We start from the raw sequence: 15,413 nt of genomic DNA, 5'->3' as shown, positions 1-15,413 counted from the left end.
AGCCAGCCCATTTTAAGTTCAGCACCCTGAATAGCGCTTGCTTATTTGTGGCTACATTTAGCAAACCAACAACCAAGCATACCCAGGTTCTGCACAAAAAATTCCAGCAAGAGAATGAAGAACGATTAATAATGGGAGTCAATTTGAAAGTTTCTTAAAATTGTATGCTCTATCTGAATCATTAAAGAGAAAAAATGGGGTTAGTATCCCTTTAAACTAGTTATTATGTGGGGTTTGTCTCTATAAGACATTGCACAATAGATACTTGTATATTAGTGGTACACATGACCTTCCCATTTCAGTTTCAACAGCTTTCGCTTAAAGGGACACTGAACCCAAATGTTTTCCTTTTATGATTCAGATAGAGCATGCAATTTTAAGCAACTTTCTAATTTACTTCTATTATCAAATTTTCTTCGTTCTCTTGCTATCTTTATTTGAAAAAGAAGGCATCTAAGCTTTTTTTGGGTTCAGCACTCTGGACAGCACTTTTATTGCTGGATGAATTTATCCACCAATCGGCAAGGACAACCCAGGTTGTTCACCAAAAATGGGCCGGGATCTAAACTTACATTCTTGCATTTCAAATAAAGATACCAAGAGAATGAAGAAAATTTGATAATAGGAGAAAATTAGAAAGTTGCTTAAAATGTCATGCTCTATCTGAATGATGATTCAGATACAGCATGCAATTTTAAGCAACTTTCTAATTTACTCCTGTTAACAATTTTTCTTCGTTCTCTTGCTATCTTTATTTAAAAAGCAGGAATGTGATGCATAGGAGCCAGACCATTTTTGGTTGAGAACCTGGGTTATGCTTGCTTATTGGTGGGTAAATGTAAGTCTCCAATAAGCAAGCGCTATCCATGGTGCTGAACCTAAAATGGGCTGGCTGCTAAGATTTACATTCCTGATTTTAAAATAAAGATAGCAAGAGAACGAAGAAAAATTGATACTAGGAGTAAATTAGAAAGTTGCTTAAAATATCATGCCCTACCTGAATCATGAAAGAAAACATTTGGGTTCAGTGTCCCTTTAACCTTTTCTCATGCAAAAAGTATTTTTAACATTAGCTGTTCTTTTTTGTACATGATATAAAAAAAGGGTAAAAAGTCCCTTTCCGCTGTTTAGATTTAAAACCCAATAAATATTTACATTTCTTTAAGATCCTCATCAAATGAAACATGATTTTTACACCTGGTTTCCATAACACCAGAAGCCAGTGCTAAATGCACACTGGTGGATGATATTGGACGGCCATCTACATCATAAGTGTAATCAATAAAAAAAAAAATCTACAAAAGTCAGATATAACATTCAATTTATAGGGATATGAGACCCAAAGTTTTTCTTCTAGAATTCAGACAGAGCATGCAACTTTAAACAACTTTCCAATTGATTTATATTATCACATTTTCTACATCCTCTTAGTACCTTTTTTTGAAGGAGCAGCAGTGCACTACTGGGAGCTAGCTGAATACAATGGGTGAGCCAACGACAAGAAGTATACCTGTGCAGCAACCAATCAGCAGCTAGTTTCCATTAGTTCCCTATGCACCTAAGTCTACATAGGTATGCTTTTCAATAAAGGATAATAAGAGAAAGAAGAAAATTAGATCATAAACGTATATTTTGAAAGTCTAAAATTACATTATTTCATGTCCCTTTAACCTTTATAAATTAACCCAACATCTTACAAACCAACTGACAAGTGACGAATTCTAAAAGGTAAAGCAAATGTGTCATTAATCATGATTTATTTGTATACAGAACTTTATCTGCAGTGTTTTAATAATATTAATAAAAAAATGATAAAGTTACCTTTCCAAACAGGAGCCTGACTTTATCCTCCAGTTCATTTAAAGCAGACGGTCTTGTTTGAAGAGACTGATATTTTAGTTCAATAGCTGCAAGGTTGCGAGACTGTTGGATGACAAGCCTGCGGCATACAAAAAGTATTTAAATACCTATTAAATAGTCATGCTGCACATTTCTTTTCTAAAAAAATTTAAAACTTTACTATACACTTAAATGTTCTGTCTATAATGTGTTTTGTTTAATTCCATATTTATTTGCAGTGTATATATATATATATATATATATATATATATATATATATATATATATATATATATATATATATATATATATATCTCACACATAAATACATTCCAAAGCCAAAAGAGCAGTAACCATCTTATTTTGGTGGAATGAATTGAATTGTACAGGTGCATCAAGCTTCCAGGTCTTAACAAGAAAAATGGTAAAGGATAATGATGCAGAAAAAATATAAATGAGCAGTGACGTGTACAAGAGAGTCTGATTATATAGATCATATGTAAGCCCAGAGGCAGAACTTTTCTTCACTTTCTGCGATGAGATTTTTTTTTTGTGAAAATTGTTCTGCAGGTCATTTTAAAATAAAATAAAATTTTAAATTAGACAGTTACACTAAGGCACCAGTTCAACTGCAATGTGTTGGTTAACTGAAGAATAAAGCAACTTTTAATGCTTTATAATATAAATTGCATTGCAAATTAGCTGCATACAAAAAATAAATTTTAAAATGTCTCTTGAATAAATCGGTTTCCTTTTCTCTTGGTCTAACATAGAAATGTAGTAATAAAAAAGATGCAATGCTCATACTAACGTCTTACATTCAGAATAAACAGCTTTGAAGACTGGGAAAGGCTAGGAGGCAGGTTTAAAAAAAATCTCCCCAACAGCACTTTGCTCGGGATGCACTGTGTTGAGGAAAACGTACATACTGCAACCAGAGCACAGCTCTGTTAGAAGAGAACTGTCTAATGTGGAGCAGCATTACAAAGTTCAAGCATAATAGTCTATGATTACGGCAACAGCTAGCCGAAACGCGTTAGCCTGATCTACACATTTTTCTTTTATATTATACTTTTTTGCCGTTTTAATTGTTGGAATAAAATTCATACTTTTTATATACTCTCTTGGGACGCTATTCACCTTTTTCTGAAAGTTCAAGCACTAACAGTTCCTGCATGTGTCCTGTTCTTTCTGCAGACATGCTGCATTTTCTGCGATGACATCTCAGATCACTGTATGTTCTGCCTTGGATGTAAGTAAATTAATGTAGTACAAAAGTATTGGCCTATGTGTATAGTGAGATGAGTTTAAATTAAAAGAGATCAACTCTTCATACAGACTCAGCCCATTTGCAAACAACAGATTATAGTTTCAATTAGCAAAAACAGCTATTTCAAATACAAAAAAATCCTAAAGGAACAATTTCTTGTACTTGTAATAATTTGTAGCTGGTTTGACAAGTCACTGTTAACACATTAAGAGGAAACAAACTTTTACAGTACAGTGTCCATTTTAGAAGTTTGATAGGAACAGTATTAATAGTTGGTATTGCAATTTAGATAAAACTTCAACCCAGCTGATCTCATTTTCAAAGCTATAACAATGTGCAACAAACTCACAGCATGGCCACTGGAACATTTCAACAACAAACAATACATTTTTAAGAACATTTTAACATCATTATTGATTTGATATCCTTTGATCTGGAATGCAACATTTCCAATAAGAATTAGGGTTATTTTTGTATGGCTGCTTGCTGAGCTTGACAAACACAGGTGCTATGGAGCCACAAGGCCCCCACGGGTGGCCCCACTTCTCATATACACACACTCTGTTTAATTTAAAGCAATATTAATTTAGAGCAAAAAGTACATATCAAAATGTTTAAATATTGCTTCATCAGATGGATGATAGTGATGGATTTTTTTTGAGTGCAATATCCTTTCATTTGTAGCAGTTATATCATTTTTTATATGTTACAGGCTTATACACATCGGGCCTGGTGATCAAAAATGTATTAGCACAGCTAGACATGTCACTTTGACCCTCATATGGGCAGACCTCATCGAATAATCAAAGAAAAGGGTCTGAGCCATCAATTCCTGGTCAGTTGCAAGCTTAGCTTCATAAAAAGTAATGAAGCTCACTAAAATGCAGATTCTTGCAAGAAAGTGTGTGTGTGTGGCAGGGAACGCTCTGCATTAATAGCAACATTTGTTAAAGCACATACAAATCAAATTACACTGTTTTCAGCGTAAATTACCTTACATTTGTTTCACAACACTTTTTTCTTCACTTTAATAAGCAGAATGCATATTTTGAAATAAAAGGTAGAGACGGTGGTAGCAGTATGCCAAAGTGATTTGAGGAAGAAGCGGTGGTAGCAGTATGTGTAAAGGTGCTAGGGTAAAGGCAGTGGTAGAGGCGATGATAGATATGTGTAAGGGTGCTGGGGTAGAGGCGATGATAGATATGTGTAAGGGTGCTGGGGTAGAGGCGATGGTAGATATGTGTAAGGGTGCTGGGGTAGAGGCGATGGTAGATATGTGTAAGGGTGCTGGGGTAGAGAAGATGGTAGATATGTGTAAGGGTGCTGGGGTAGAGGCGGTGGTAGTGGTATGTGTAAGAGTGCTGGGGTAGAGGCGGTGGTAGTGGTATGTGTAAGGGTGCTGGGGTAGAGGCGGTGGAAGTGGTATGTGTAAGGGTGCTGGGGTAGAGGCGGTGGAAGTGGTATGTGTAAGGGTGCTGGGGTAGAGGCGGTGGAAGTGGTATGTGTAAGGGTGCTGGGGTAGAGGCGGTGGAAGTGGTATGTGTAAGGGTGCTGGGGTAGAGGCGGTGGAAGTGGTATGTGTAAGGGTGCTGGGGTAGAGGCGGTGGAAGTGGTATGTGTAAGGGTGCTGGGGTAGAGGCGGTGGAAGTGGTATGTGTAAGGGTGCTGGGGTAGAGGCGATGGTAGATATGTGTAAGGATGCTGGGGTAGAGGAGATGGTAGTGATATGTGTAAGGGTGCTGGGGTAGAGGCGATGGTAGATATGTGTAAGGATGCTGGGGTAGAGGCGATGGTAGATATGTGTAAGGGTGCTGGGGTAGAGGCGATGATAGATATGTGTAAGGGTGCTGGGGTAGAGGCGATGGTAGATATGTGTAAGGGTGCTGGGGTAGAGGCGATGGTAGATATGTGTAAGGGTGCTGGGGTAGAGGAGGTGGTAGTGGTATGTCTAAGAGTGCTGGGGTAGAGGCGATGGTAGATATGTGTAAGGATGCTGGGGTAGAGGAGATGGTAGTGATATGTGTAAGGGTGCTGGGGTAGAGGCGATGGTAGATATGTGTAAGGATGCTGGGGTAGAGGCGATGGTAGATATGTGTAAGGGTGCTGGGGTAGAGGCGATGATAGATATGTGTAAGGGTGCTGGGGTAGAGGCGATGGTAGATATGTGTAAGGGTGCTGGGGTAGAGAAGATGGTAGATATGTGTAAGGGTGCTGGGGTAGAGGCGGTGGTAGTGGTATGTGTAAGGGTGCTGGGGTAGAGGCGGTGGTAGTGGTATGTGTAAGGGTGCTGGGGTAGAGGCGGTGGAAGTGGTATGTGTAAGGGTGCTGGGGTAGAGGCGGTGGAAGTGGTATGTGTAAGGGTGCTGGGGTAGAGGCGGTGGAAGTGGTATGTGTAAGGGTGCTGGGGTAGAGGCGATGGTAGATATGTGTAAGGATGCTGGGGTAGAGGAGATGGTAGTGATATGTGTAAGGGTGCTGGGGTAGAGGCGATGGTAGATATGTGTAAGGGTGCTGGGGTAGAGGCGATGGTAGATATGTGTAAGGGTGCTGGGGTAGAGGCGATGGTAGATATGTGTAAGGGTGCTGGGGTAGAGGAGGTGGTAGTGGTATGTCTAAGAGTGCTGGGGTAGAGGCGATGGTAGATATGTGTAAGGATGCTGGGGTAGAGGAGATGGTAGTGATATGTGTAAGGGTGCTGGGGTAGAGGCGATGGTAGATATGTGTAAGGGTGCTGGGGTAGAGGCGATGGTAGATATGTGTAAGGATGCTGGGGTAGAGGCGATGGTAGATATGTGTAAGGGTGCTGGGGTAGAGGAGGTGGCAGCGGTATGTCTAAGGGTGCTGGGGTAGAGGAGGTGGTAACGGTATGTCTAAGGGTGCTGGGGTAAATGAGGCTGTAGATATATGTGTAAGGGTGCTGGGGTAAATGAGGCTGAAGATGTATGTGTAAGGTTGCTGGGGTATATATGAGGCAGTAGATGTATGTGTAAGGGTGCTGGGGTAGATGAGGCTATAGATGTTTGTGTAAGTGTGCTGGGGTAGATGAGGCTATAGATGTTTGTGTAAGTGTGCTGGGGTAGATGAGGCTATAGATGTTTGTGTAAGTGTGCTGGGGTAGATGAGGCTATAGATGTTTGTGTAAGTGTGCTGGGGTAGATGAGGCTATAGATGTTTGTGTAAGTGTGCTGGGTAGATGAGGCTATAGATGTATGTGTAGGGGTGCTGGGGTATATATGAGGCAGTAGCTGTATGTGTAAGGGTGCTGGGGTATATATGAGGCTGTAGATGTATGTGTAAGGGTGCAGGGGTATATATGAGGCTGTAGATGTATGTGTAAGGGTGCTGGGGTATATATGAGCCTTTAGATGTATGTGTAAGGGTGCTGGGGTAAATGAGTCTGAAGATGTATGTGTAAGGGTGCTGGGGTATATATGAGGCTGTAGATGTATGTGTAAGGGTGCTGGGGTATATATATGAGGCTGTAGATGTATGTGTAAGTGTGCTGGGGTAGATGAGGCTGTAGATGTATGTGTAAGGGTGCTGTGGTATATGAGGCTGTAGATGTATGTGTAAGTGTGCTGGGGTAGATGAGTCTGAAGATGTATGTGTAAGGGTGCTGTGGTATATGAGGCTGTAGATGTATGTGTAAGGGTGCTGGGGAAGAGGCTGTAGATGTATGTGTAAGGGTGCTGGGGTATATATGAGGCTGTAGATGTATGTGTAAGGGTGCTGTGGTATATATGAGGCTGTAGATGTATGTGTAAGGGTGCTGGGGTATATATGAGGCTGTAGATGTATGTGTAAGGGTGCTGGGGTATATATGAGGCTGTAGATGTATGTGTAAGGGTGCTGGGGAAGAGGCAGGGGTATTATTATGTGTAAATGTGATGATGAAGTTACTTCTGATTTATTAATTTAATATAATCCTTACCAAGTCATAGCCGCACAGATCGCTACGCACACCAGGCACAACAGCGTCCTGAGCTCCGGGCACGGCGATTTACGACCACTGACTAGAGTATCCCCCGCTCCCTGCGGCTCTGTCTGTGTCCTTGGTGCGGCGGCTGGGGTAGTCTGCTGGGCATCCTTCCCATCATTGCTGCCTTTCTTTCTCTGCTTTACTACGTTAGTCATTATAAGATCTATAACAATATATCTAGCTATACATAAAAAACTACAGCCTAAACTTTTGCTATGTTAAAGAAATAGATTTAACATAACTTCTACGTTGTAAAAGTAAACTTTGTAGCTGTATCCTGGGTAACCTATAACGGACTTGTGAGCAAATGACTGCCCTTTTAACTTATTAGCTGCTGGAGTACAGGAACACACCGCCCTCTGTGTAGCACAGCCTGTAGATGTGGCACCCAGACAGCTTAGTGCTCTAACCCTAAAGCATCTCTAGTTGTTACCTGGCTAAGGGGGCCTGGGTGGAACAATTCTAGAACCTACGTGTTTCGGGGGTGTATTTACATCGCTTTGAGTGCATCACCTATATTTTTTGTGTGTCATTCCGATAACTGTGTCATACTGCTCAAAGTTTACAAACACATACGCTAATGAAATAGACGTATAGAACCTAAAACCAGAATAAAGTATAGTGTTACTTGTAATTGTTTATACTTTTATTTTTCATTTTATAATAGTGATTTGAGACTAATTTTCGTAATTACATTAATGATGCTAAACATTTTTTTTTACTTTTAATTATATTTATTTAAAATTAAATGATGTGGCAGCAACTTGATACTTTTTTTTTTTTAAACATACGTTATATGTGATGAAACCACAATGTTATATATACACAAACTTCCTTTATATAAGGTAATGGAAGTTTGCCCAAATATAAGATGGCTGAAGGGGCGCATTGCAGCCTTTGGAGTAGACGGAACTATTAACGCGTCCTCATTGCTTGTGTACCATAGGGGAGGATTATTAGTGCTGCACAGTTGTGCTTCACATGTGTTTGGCTTGTTGAGTACAGGAATGGATGTGTTGGAGGAAGAGTTTGGGAATTTGAGCCAGGAGGAGCTCTTAGCTCCCGTTGACACAGTAGAGGTGAGATGGGATTACTTTACCAAACGTCTACCAACTTTGTTTTCACTCGCCTCTCACTGGAAAGTGAGAAAAGCATTTTAGGGCAGACATGTCAGATTATAGCCATACGCATGTTCATAAATAAGAGTTCATGTGCAAGCTAATGGATTTATAGTGGTTTCGACTGAATGCTACTTTTAATTGCTAATTAAAATCTTGAATGTGCTCCAAATTATCACTTTTACCTGCTGGAGTGTATTAATATTTTTTTTTTACACATAGCTACTTTTATCTTTATTTTGTCACTTAAAATAGCAACTTTTGCTTATCAGTAATCAGAGAGGAATAAGATAACAACGCTATTTTGTATAGAGAGCAAAAAAAAAAAAAAAAAAAGTTAAAGATGTCAGCTCTCCCTGCAAGCATAACCCATTTGAATAGTATAACATATACAAAAAATAAACCTAAAGAAGCAATTCACCTTACATTTTAAACTTTAAAGCTAGTATAACAAGTCACGGAAAACACATGATGCTCTGTCCCTTTTACTACTTGATAATGGAGCAATAAAGCAAAATGTAAAGTTGTTTAAAATTGCAGGCTATACCTGAATCATGATTCAGATAGCATGCAATTTAATAAAACTTTCCATTTAACTTTTATTATCTAATTTGCTGCATTTTCTTGGCATCCTTTGAAAAGCATACATAGGTACACTTGAGTACCAAAGCACTACATATTGGTGGTTGTACATATACGCCTCTTGTCATTAGCTCAGTAGTGCATTGCTGCGCTTTTAACAAAGGATGCCAAGAGAATAAAGCAAATTCAGTAATAGAAGTAAATTGGAAAGTTGTTTAAAATTGTATGCTTTATTTGAAAGATAAAATATGTGGGTTTCATGTCTCTTTAAGCAGATATTAAAGGGATAGAAAGGTCAAAAATAAAATGTGCATGGGTGCATTTCAGTTTGAAATATAAGCATTTTGTAATATACTTCTATTTGCAAAAAGGCTTCTAGTAAAAAGCATACACACGTATCATATGAGGGACCGCGCACCAGTTTTTAAATACTATGCATGCTCAGAGTGGTGACTGTGGTGCGTTGCTTCTGAAGATGTAATTAGTGTCATACAAGCTGATGCTGACATTCTGAGAAGGTGTGGTGTTTAAATATTGGCGCATGGGCCCTTACAGCATATGTGCGTATGCTGCAGAAGAACAGTATTAACTTTTTAGAAGCATTTTTACTAATGGAATAACATTGCAAAAACACTTATATTTCAAATTGAAATGCACCCATGCACATTTCATTTTTGACCTTTCTATCCCTTTAAACTGCTGGGTACAACTACAATAAAATGGTTACTACTTGCCGTGCTATTGTTTTTCTTATTTTACTCCTTATAAGTGCCAGTTATCGACGCTCTGCATCTTCATTCTGGGTGCTTTCATCTTGCACTGTGTGACGGAATCAGTGCTCATTCACAGAGCGGTGACATTGTCATTTTGACAAGCTGTATCCTGCACTTTAGTTTAGTGTGCACAATACAGAGCAGAAACTGTACATTTATTCAGTGCCAGCCTGGTGCTCTATTTCTGAGTTTTTTTTTTTTTTTTTTTTTAATTTTATTTGTGCAGCGTTTAAACTAAGGGAAAAGCTTAAAGTAATGGTAAATCCTAGTGTTTCAAAAACGTTAGGATTTACCATCACTAAAAATAAAGGCTACCTTCATTCATCGGTTTAAAAATAAATAAATATATATATATATATATATATATATATATATATATATATATATATATATATATATATATATATATATATATATATATATATATATATATAATATGAAAGGTGCCTTTATTTCGCCATAACTTCACTGCTTAGCTAAGTGGCCCTTGGTACTGCTCCCCTTTTTTTTTTTTTTTTTATTGAGGTCACGTTTCCATCTCTTAGCCAATAGCTATTCATGCCTACAGCCTAATGCCTGATGAATGAAGGTCGCCTTTATTTTTAGTGATGGTAAATCCTAGCATTTTCGAAACGCTAGGATTTATCATCACTTTAACGAAATTGCAAAGTACAGCTGTGTAAAAGCCAGTAATGATTTGTGAATGAGCACCGCTTCTCTCACCGGGTGCAAAGCTATGCACATCCCTAGAAGGCAGAGCACAATATGAAGATGCAGAGCTTAATCAGTACCTGTAATGGGTTGAAATAAGAGAATGGATTTGAAGAGAGATACAGGTACAGGAGAAAACAATAACATGGTGAGTAGTTACTTGGCTACTGTACCCAGCTGTTTAATGTTCCTTCAAATATTTCTGCTGATAAAAACCCATTTAAAGGGACATAAACCCCCCCAAAAAATTATTTCATGATTCAGATAGAACATACAATTTTAAACAACTTTCCAATTTATTTCTATTGTAAAAATTTCTGTTTTATTGTTATCTTTTGTTGAAAAGCAGAGAGGTAAGTTACGGAGTGTGCACGTGTCTGCAGCAGTTTTATACATTAGCAAGAGCACTAGGTGGCAGCACTATTTCATGTCATGTAGTGCTGCAGGCATGTGCACTCTAGCTATCTGGATATCTCTTTAGGAAAGAATAACATGAGAACGAAGCACATCTGGTAATAGAAGTAAATTGGAAACTTTTTTTTAAAAATTGTATTTATCTGAATAATGAAAAACGAATTTTGGTTTTCATGTCCCTTTAAAGCACATTTGTCAGTGCATGCAGGAAGCATATGTATTGATTTGTGGTTGCATCCTCTTTAATAACCCACCTTTCTTAATAAGTGATTGGTATGAAAATCCAGTGTAAATTCTGTAACTTAGAAACCTAATCTGGTGTGAGTGATCTATCTATGTCACTGTTTTTTAAATCTGTCATCAGGCCAGATTTTCAGGATATCACAGGTGAAATAATCAGCAGATTAGTAAACATGCGGCTAGATTTAGAGTTTTGTCGGTAAGGACCCGCGTAGCTAACGCTGGCTTTTTTCTGGCCGCACCTTTAAAATAACTCTGGTATTGAGAGCCCATATAATGTCAGCGTTAGGCTCCAAAAAAGGAGCGTAGAGCATATTTAACGCAACTGCAACTCTCGATACCAGAGTTTCTTACGGACGCGGCCAGCCTCAAAAACGTGCTCGTGCACGATTCCCCCATAGGAAACAATGGGGCTGTTTGAGCTGGAAAAAAACCTAACACCTGCAAAAAAGCCGCGTTCAGCTCCTAACGCAGCCCCATTGTTTGCTATGGGGAAACACTTCCTACGTCTGCACCTAACACTCTAACATGTACCCTGAGTCTAAACATCCCTAGCCTTACACTTATTAACCCCTAATCTGCCGCCCCCGCTATCGCTGACCCCTGCATATTATTATTAACCCCTAATCTGCCGCTCCGTAAACCGCCGCTACTTAAATTATCCCTATGTACCCCTAATCTGCTGCCCCTAACACCGCCGACCCCTATATTATATTTATTAACCCCTAATCTGCCCCCCACAACGTCGCCTACACTTATTAACTCCTAATCTGCCGACCGGACCTGAGCGCTACTATAATAAAGTTATTAACCCCTAATCCGCCTCACTAACCCTATAATAAATAGTATTAACCCCTAATCTGCCCTCCCTAACATCGCCGACACCTAACTTCAATTATTAACCCCTAATCTGCCGATTGGAGCTCACCGCTATTCTAATAAATGTATTAACCCCTAAAGCTAAGTCTAACCCTAACACTAACACCCCCCTAAATTAAATATAATTTTAATCTAACGAAATTAATTAACTCTTCTTAAATAAATTATTCCTATTTAAAGATAAATACTTACCTGTAAAATAAATCCTAATTTAGCTACAATATAAATTATATTTATATTATAGCTATTTTAGGATTAATATTTATTTTACAGGTAACTTTGTATTTTTTTAACCAGGTACAATAGCTATTAAATAGTTAAGAACTATTTAATAGCTAAAATAGTTAAAATAATTACAAATTTACCTGTAAAATAAACCCTAACCTAAGTTACAATTAAACCTAACACTACACTATCAATAAATTAATTAAATACAATACCTACAAATAACTACAATTAAATTAACTAAAGTACAAAAAATAAAAAAGAACTAAGTTACAAAAAATAATAAAATATTTACAAACATAAGAAAAATATTACAAAAATTTTAAACTAATTACACCTACTCTAAGCCCCCTAATAAAATAACAAAGACCCCCAAAATAAAAAAATGCCCTACCCTATTCTAAATTACTAAAGTTCAAAGCTCTTTTACCTTACCAGCCCTGAACAGGGCCCTTTGCGGGGCATGCCCCAAGAAGTTCAGCTCTTTTGCCTGTAAAAAAAACCATACAATACCCCCCCCAACATTACAACCCACCACCCACATACCCCTAATCTAACCCAAACCCCCCTTAAATAAACCTAACACTAAGCCCCTGAAGATCTTCCTACCTTATCTTCACCATACCAGGTTCACCGATCGATCCAGAAGAGCTCCTCCGATGTCCTGATCCAAGCCCAAGCGGGGGGCTGAAGAGGTCCATGATCCGGCTGAAGTCTTCATCCAAGCGGGAGCTGAAGAGGTCCATGATCCGGATGAAGTCTTCTATCAACGGCATCTTCTTTCTTCGGGAGCCATCATCTTCCATCCGACGCGGAACATCCATCCTGGCCGACGACTGAACGACGAATGACGGTTCCTTTAAATGACGTCATCCAAGATGGCGTCCCTCGAATTCCGATTGGCTGATAGGATTCTATCAGCCAATCGGAATTAAGGTAGGAATATTCTGATTGGCTGATGGAATCAGCCAGTCAGAATCAAGTTCAATCCGATTGGCTGATCCAATCAGCCAATTAGATTGAGCTTGCATTCTATTGGCTGTTCCGATCAGCCAATAGAATGCGAGATCAATCTGATTCCATCAGCCAATCAGAATATTCCTACCTTAATTCCGATTGGCTGATAGAATCCTATCAGCCAATCGGAATTCGAGGGACGCCATCTTGGATGACGTAATTTAAAGGAACCGTCATTCGTCGTTCAGACATCGGCCAGGATGGATGTTCCGCGTCGGATGGAAGATGATGGCTCCCGAAGAAAGAAGATTGAAGATGCCGTTAATAGAAGACTTCATCCGGATCATGGACCTCTTCAGCTCCCGCTTGGATGAAGACTTCATCCGGATCATGGACCTCTTCAGCTCCCGCTTGGATGAAGACTTCATCCGGATCATGGACCTCTTCAGCTCCCGCTTGGATGATGACTTCAGCCGGATCATGGACCTCTTCAGCCCCCCGCTTGGGCTTGGATCAGGACATCGGAGGAGCTCTTCTGGATCGATCGGTGAACCTGGTATGGTGAAGATAAGGTAGGAAGATCTTCAGGGGCTTAGTGTTAGGTTTATTTAAGGGGGGTTTGGGTTAGATTAGGGGTATGTGGGTGGTGGGTTGTAATGTTGGGGGGGGGTATTGTATGTTTTTTTTTACAGGCAAAAGAGCTGAACTTCTTGGGGCATGCCCCGCAAAGGGCCCTGTTCAGGGTTGGTAAGGTAAAAGTGCTTTGAACTTTAGTAATTTAGAATAGGGTAGGGCATTTTTTTTATTTTGGGGGGCTTTGTTATTTTATTAGGGGGCTTAGAGTAGGTGTAATTAGTTTAAAATTGTTGTAATATTTTTCTTATGTTTGTAAATATTTTATTATTTTTTGTAACTTAGTTCTTTTTTATTTTTTGTACTTTAGTTAGTTTATTTCATTGTAGTTATTTGTAGGTATTGTATTTAATTAATTTATTGATAGTGTAGTGTTAGGTTTAATTGTAGGTAATTGTAGGTATTTTATTTAATTTATTTATTGATAGTGTAGTGTTAGGTTTAATTGTAACTTAGGTTAGGATTTATTTTACAGGTAAATTTTGTAATTATTTTAACTATTTTAGCTATTAAATAGTTCTTAACTATTTAATAGCTATTGTACCTGGTTAAAATAAATACAAAGTTACCTGTAAAATAAATATTAATCCTAAAATAGCTATAATATAATTATAATTTATATTGTAGCTATATTAGGATTTATTTTACAGGTAAGTATTTAGCTTTAAATAGGAATAATTGAATAATTTATTTAATAAGAGTTAATTTCGTTAGATTAAAATTATATTTAATTTAGGGGGGTGTTAGGGTTAGGGTTAGACTTAGCTTTAGGGGTTAATAGATTTATTAGAATAGCGGTGAGCTCCGGTCGGCAGATTAGGGGTTAATGTTTGAAGTTAGGTGTCGGCGATGTTAGGGAGGGCAGATTAGGGGTCAATACTATTTATTATAGGGTTAGTGAGGCGGATTAGGGGTTAATAACTTTATTATAATAGCGGTGCGGTCCGGTCGGCAGATTAGGGGTTAATAAGTGTAGGCAGGTGGAGGCGATAATGTGTATATTAGTGTGATATTATGGTGGAGGCGACGTTGAGGGCGGCAGATTAGGGGTTAATAAATAATAATATAGGGGTCGGCGGTGTTAGGGGCAGCAGATTAGGGGTACATAAGTATAACGTAGGTGGCGGTCGGCAGATTAGGGGTTAAAAAAATTTAATCGAGTGTCGGCGATGTGGGGGGACCTCTGTTTAGGGGTACATAGGTAGTTTATGGGTGTTAGTGTACTTTAGGGCACAGTAGTTAAGAGCTTTATGAACCGGCGTTAGCCCAGAAAGCTCTTAACTACTGACTTTTTTCTGCGGCTGGAGTTTTGTCGTTAGAATTCTAACGCTCACTTCAGACACGACTCTAAATACCGGAGTTAGAAAGATCCCATTGAAAAGATAGGATACGCAATTTACGTAAGGGGATCTGCAGTATGGAAAAGTCGCGGCTGAAAAGTGAGCGTTAGACCCTTTTTTGACTGACTCCAAATACCGGAGTTAGCCTAAAACCAGCTTTAGAAGCCTCTAACGCTGGTTTTCATGGCTACCGCCAAACTCCAAATCTAGGCCATGGTTATTTTACCTGCTCTTGCCCAAAATAAACCTGAAAATCTGGTCTGTTAGGGAAGCCAGAGGACAGGTTTGAAAACCAGTGATCTATGTCCATCACTGGTGTGTGTGTGTATATGTATGTATATATGTATTTATATATATATATATTTATATATATATATATATATATATATATATATATATATATATATATATATATATATATATATATATATATATATATATATATATATATAT

The 15,413-nt window shown here is 38.5% G+C and overlaps 2 protein-coding genes across 3 annotated transcripts in view; one reads left to right on the top strand and one right to left on the bottom strand.

The window, feature by feature from the left end:
• The window catches only part of IKBIP (IKBKB interacting protein), a 41,909-nt gene extending 34,352 nt beyond the window's left edge, over positions 1-7,557 (bottom strand). Inside the window, exons 1-2 of one of the 2 annotated variants that reach the window (XM_053718769.1) lie at positions 7,041-7,557; positions 1,822-1,939 (exon numbers count right to left, since the gene is read on the bottom strand). In XM_053718769.1, coding sequence (XP_053574744.1) covers positions 1,822-1,939; positions 7,041-7,243 — 321 coding nt within the window. In that variant the 5' untranslated portion in view covers positions 7,244-7,557. The remainder of the gene's footprint in view (positions 1-1,821; positions 1,940-7,040) is intronic. The other variant, XM_053718770.1, reaches the window with a different exon arrangement.
• A 507-nt stretch (positions 7,558-8,064) lies between these two features.
• The window catches only part of POLR3B (RNA polymerase III subunit B), a 791,018-nt gene continuing 783,669 nt past the window's right edge, over positions 8,065-15,413 (top strand). The window contains exon 1 of the mRNA XM_053719663.1: positions 8,065-8,167. Within this exon, the coding sequence (XP_053575638.1) occupies positions 8,096-8,167 (72 nt within the window). The 5' untranslated portion in view covers positions 8,065-8,095. The remainder of the gene's footprint in view (positions 8,168-15,413) is intronic.

Source organism: Bombina bombina, chromosome 6 (assembly GCF_027579735.1).
Source record: "Bombina bombina isolate aBomBom1 chromosome 6, aBomBom1.pri, whole genome shotgun sequence".
NCBI classification, from domain to species: Eukaryota; Metazoa; Chordata; class Amphibia; order Anura; family Bombinatoridae; genus Bombina; species Bombina bombina.
This window is presented reverse-complemented; position numbering and strand designations above follow the sequence as displayed.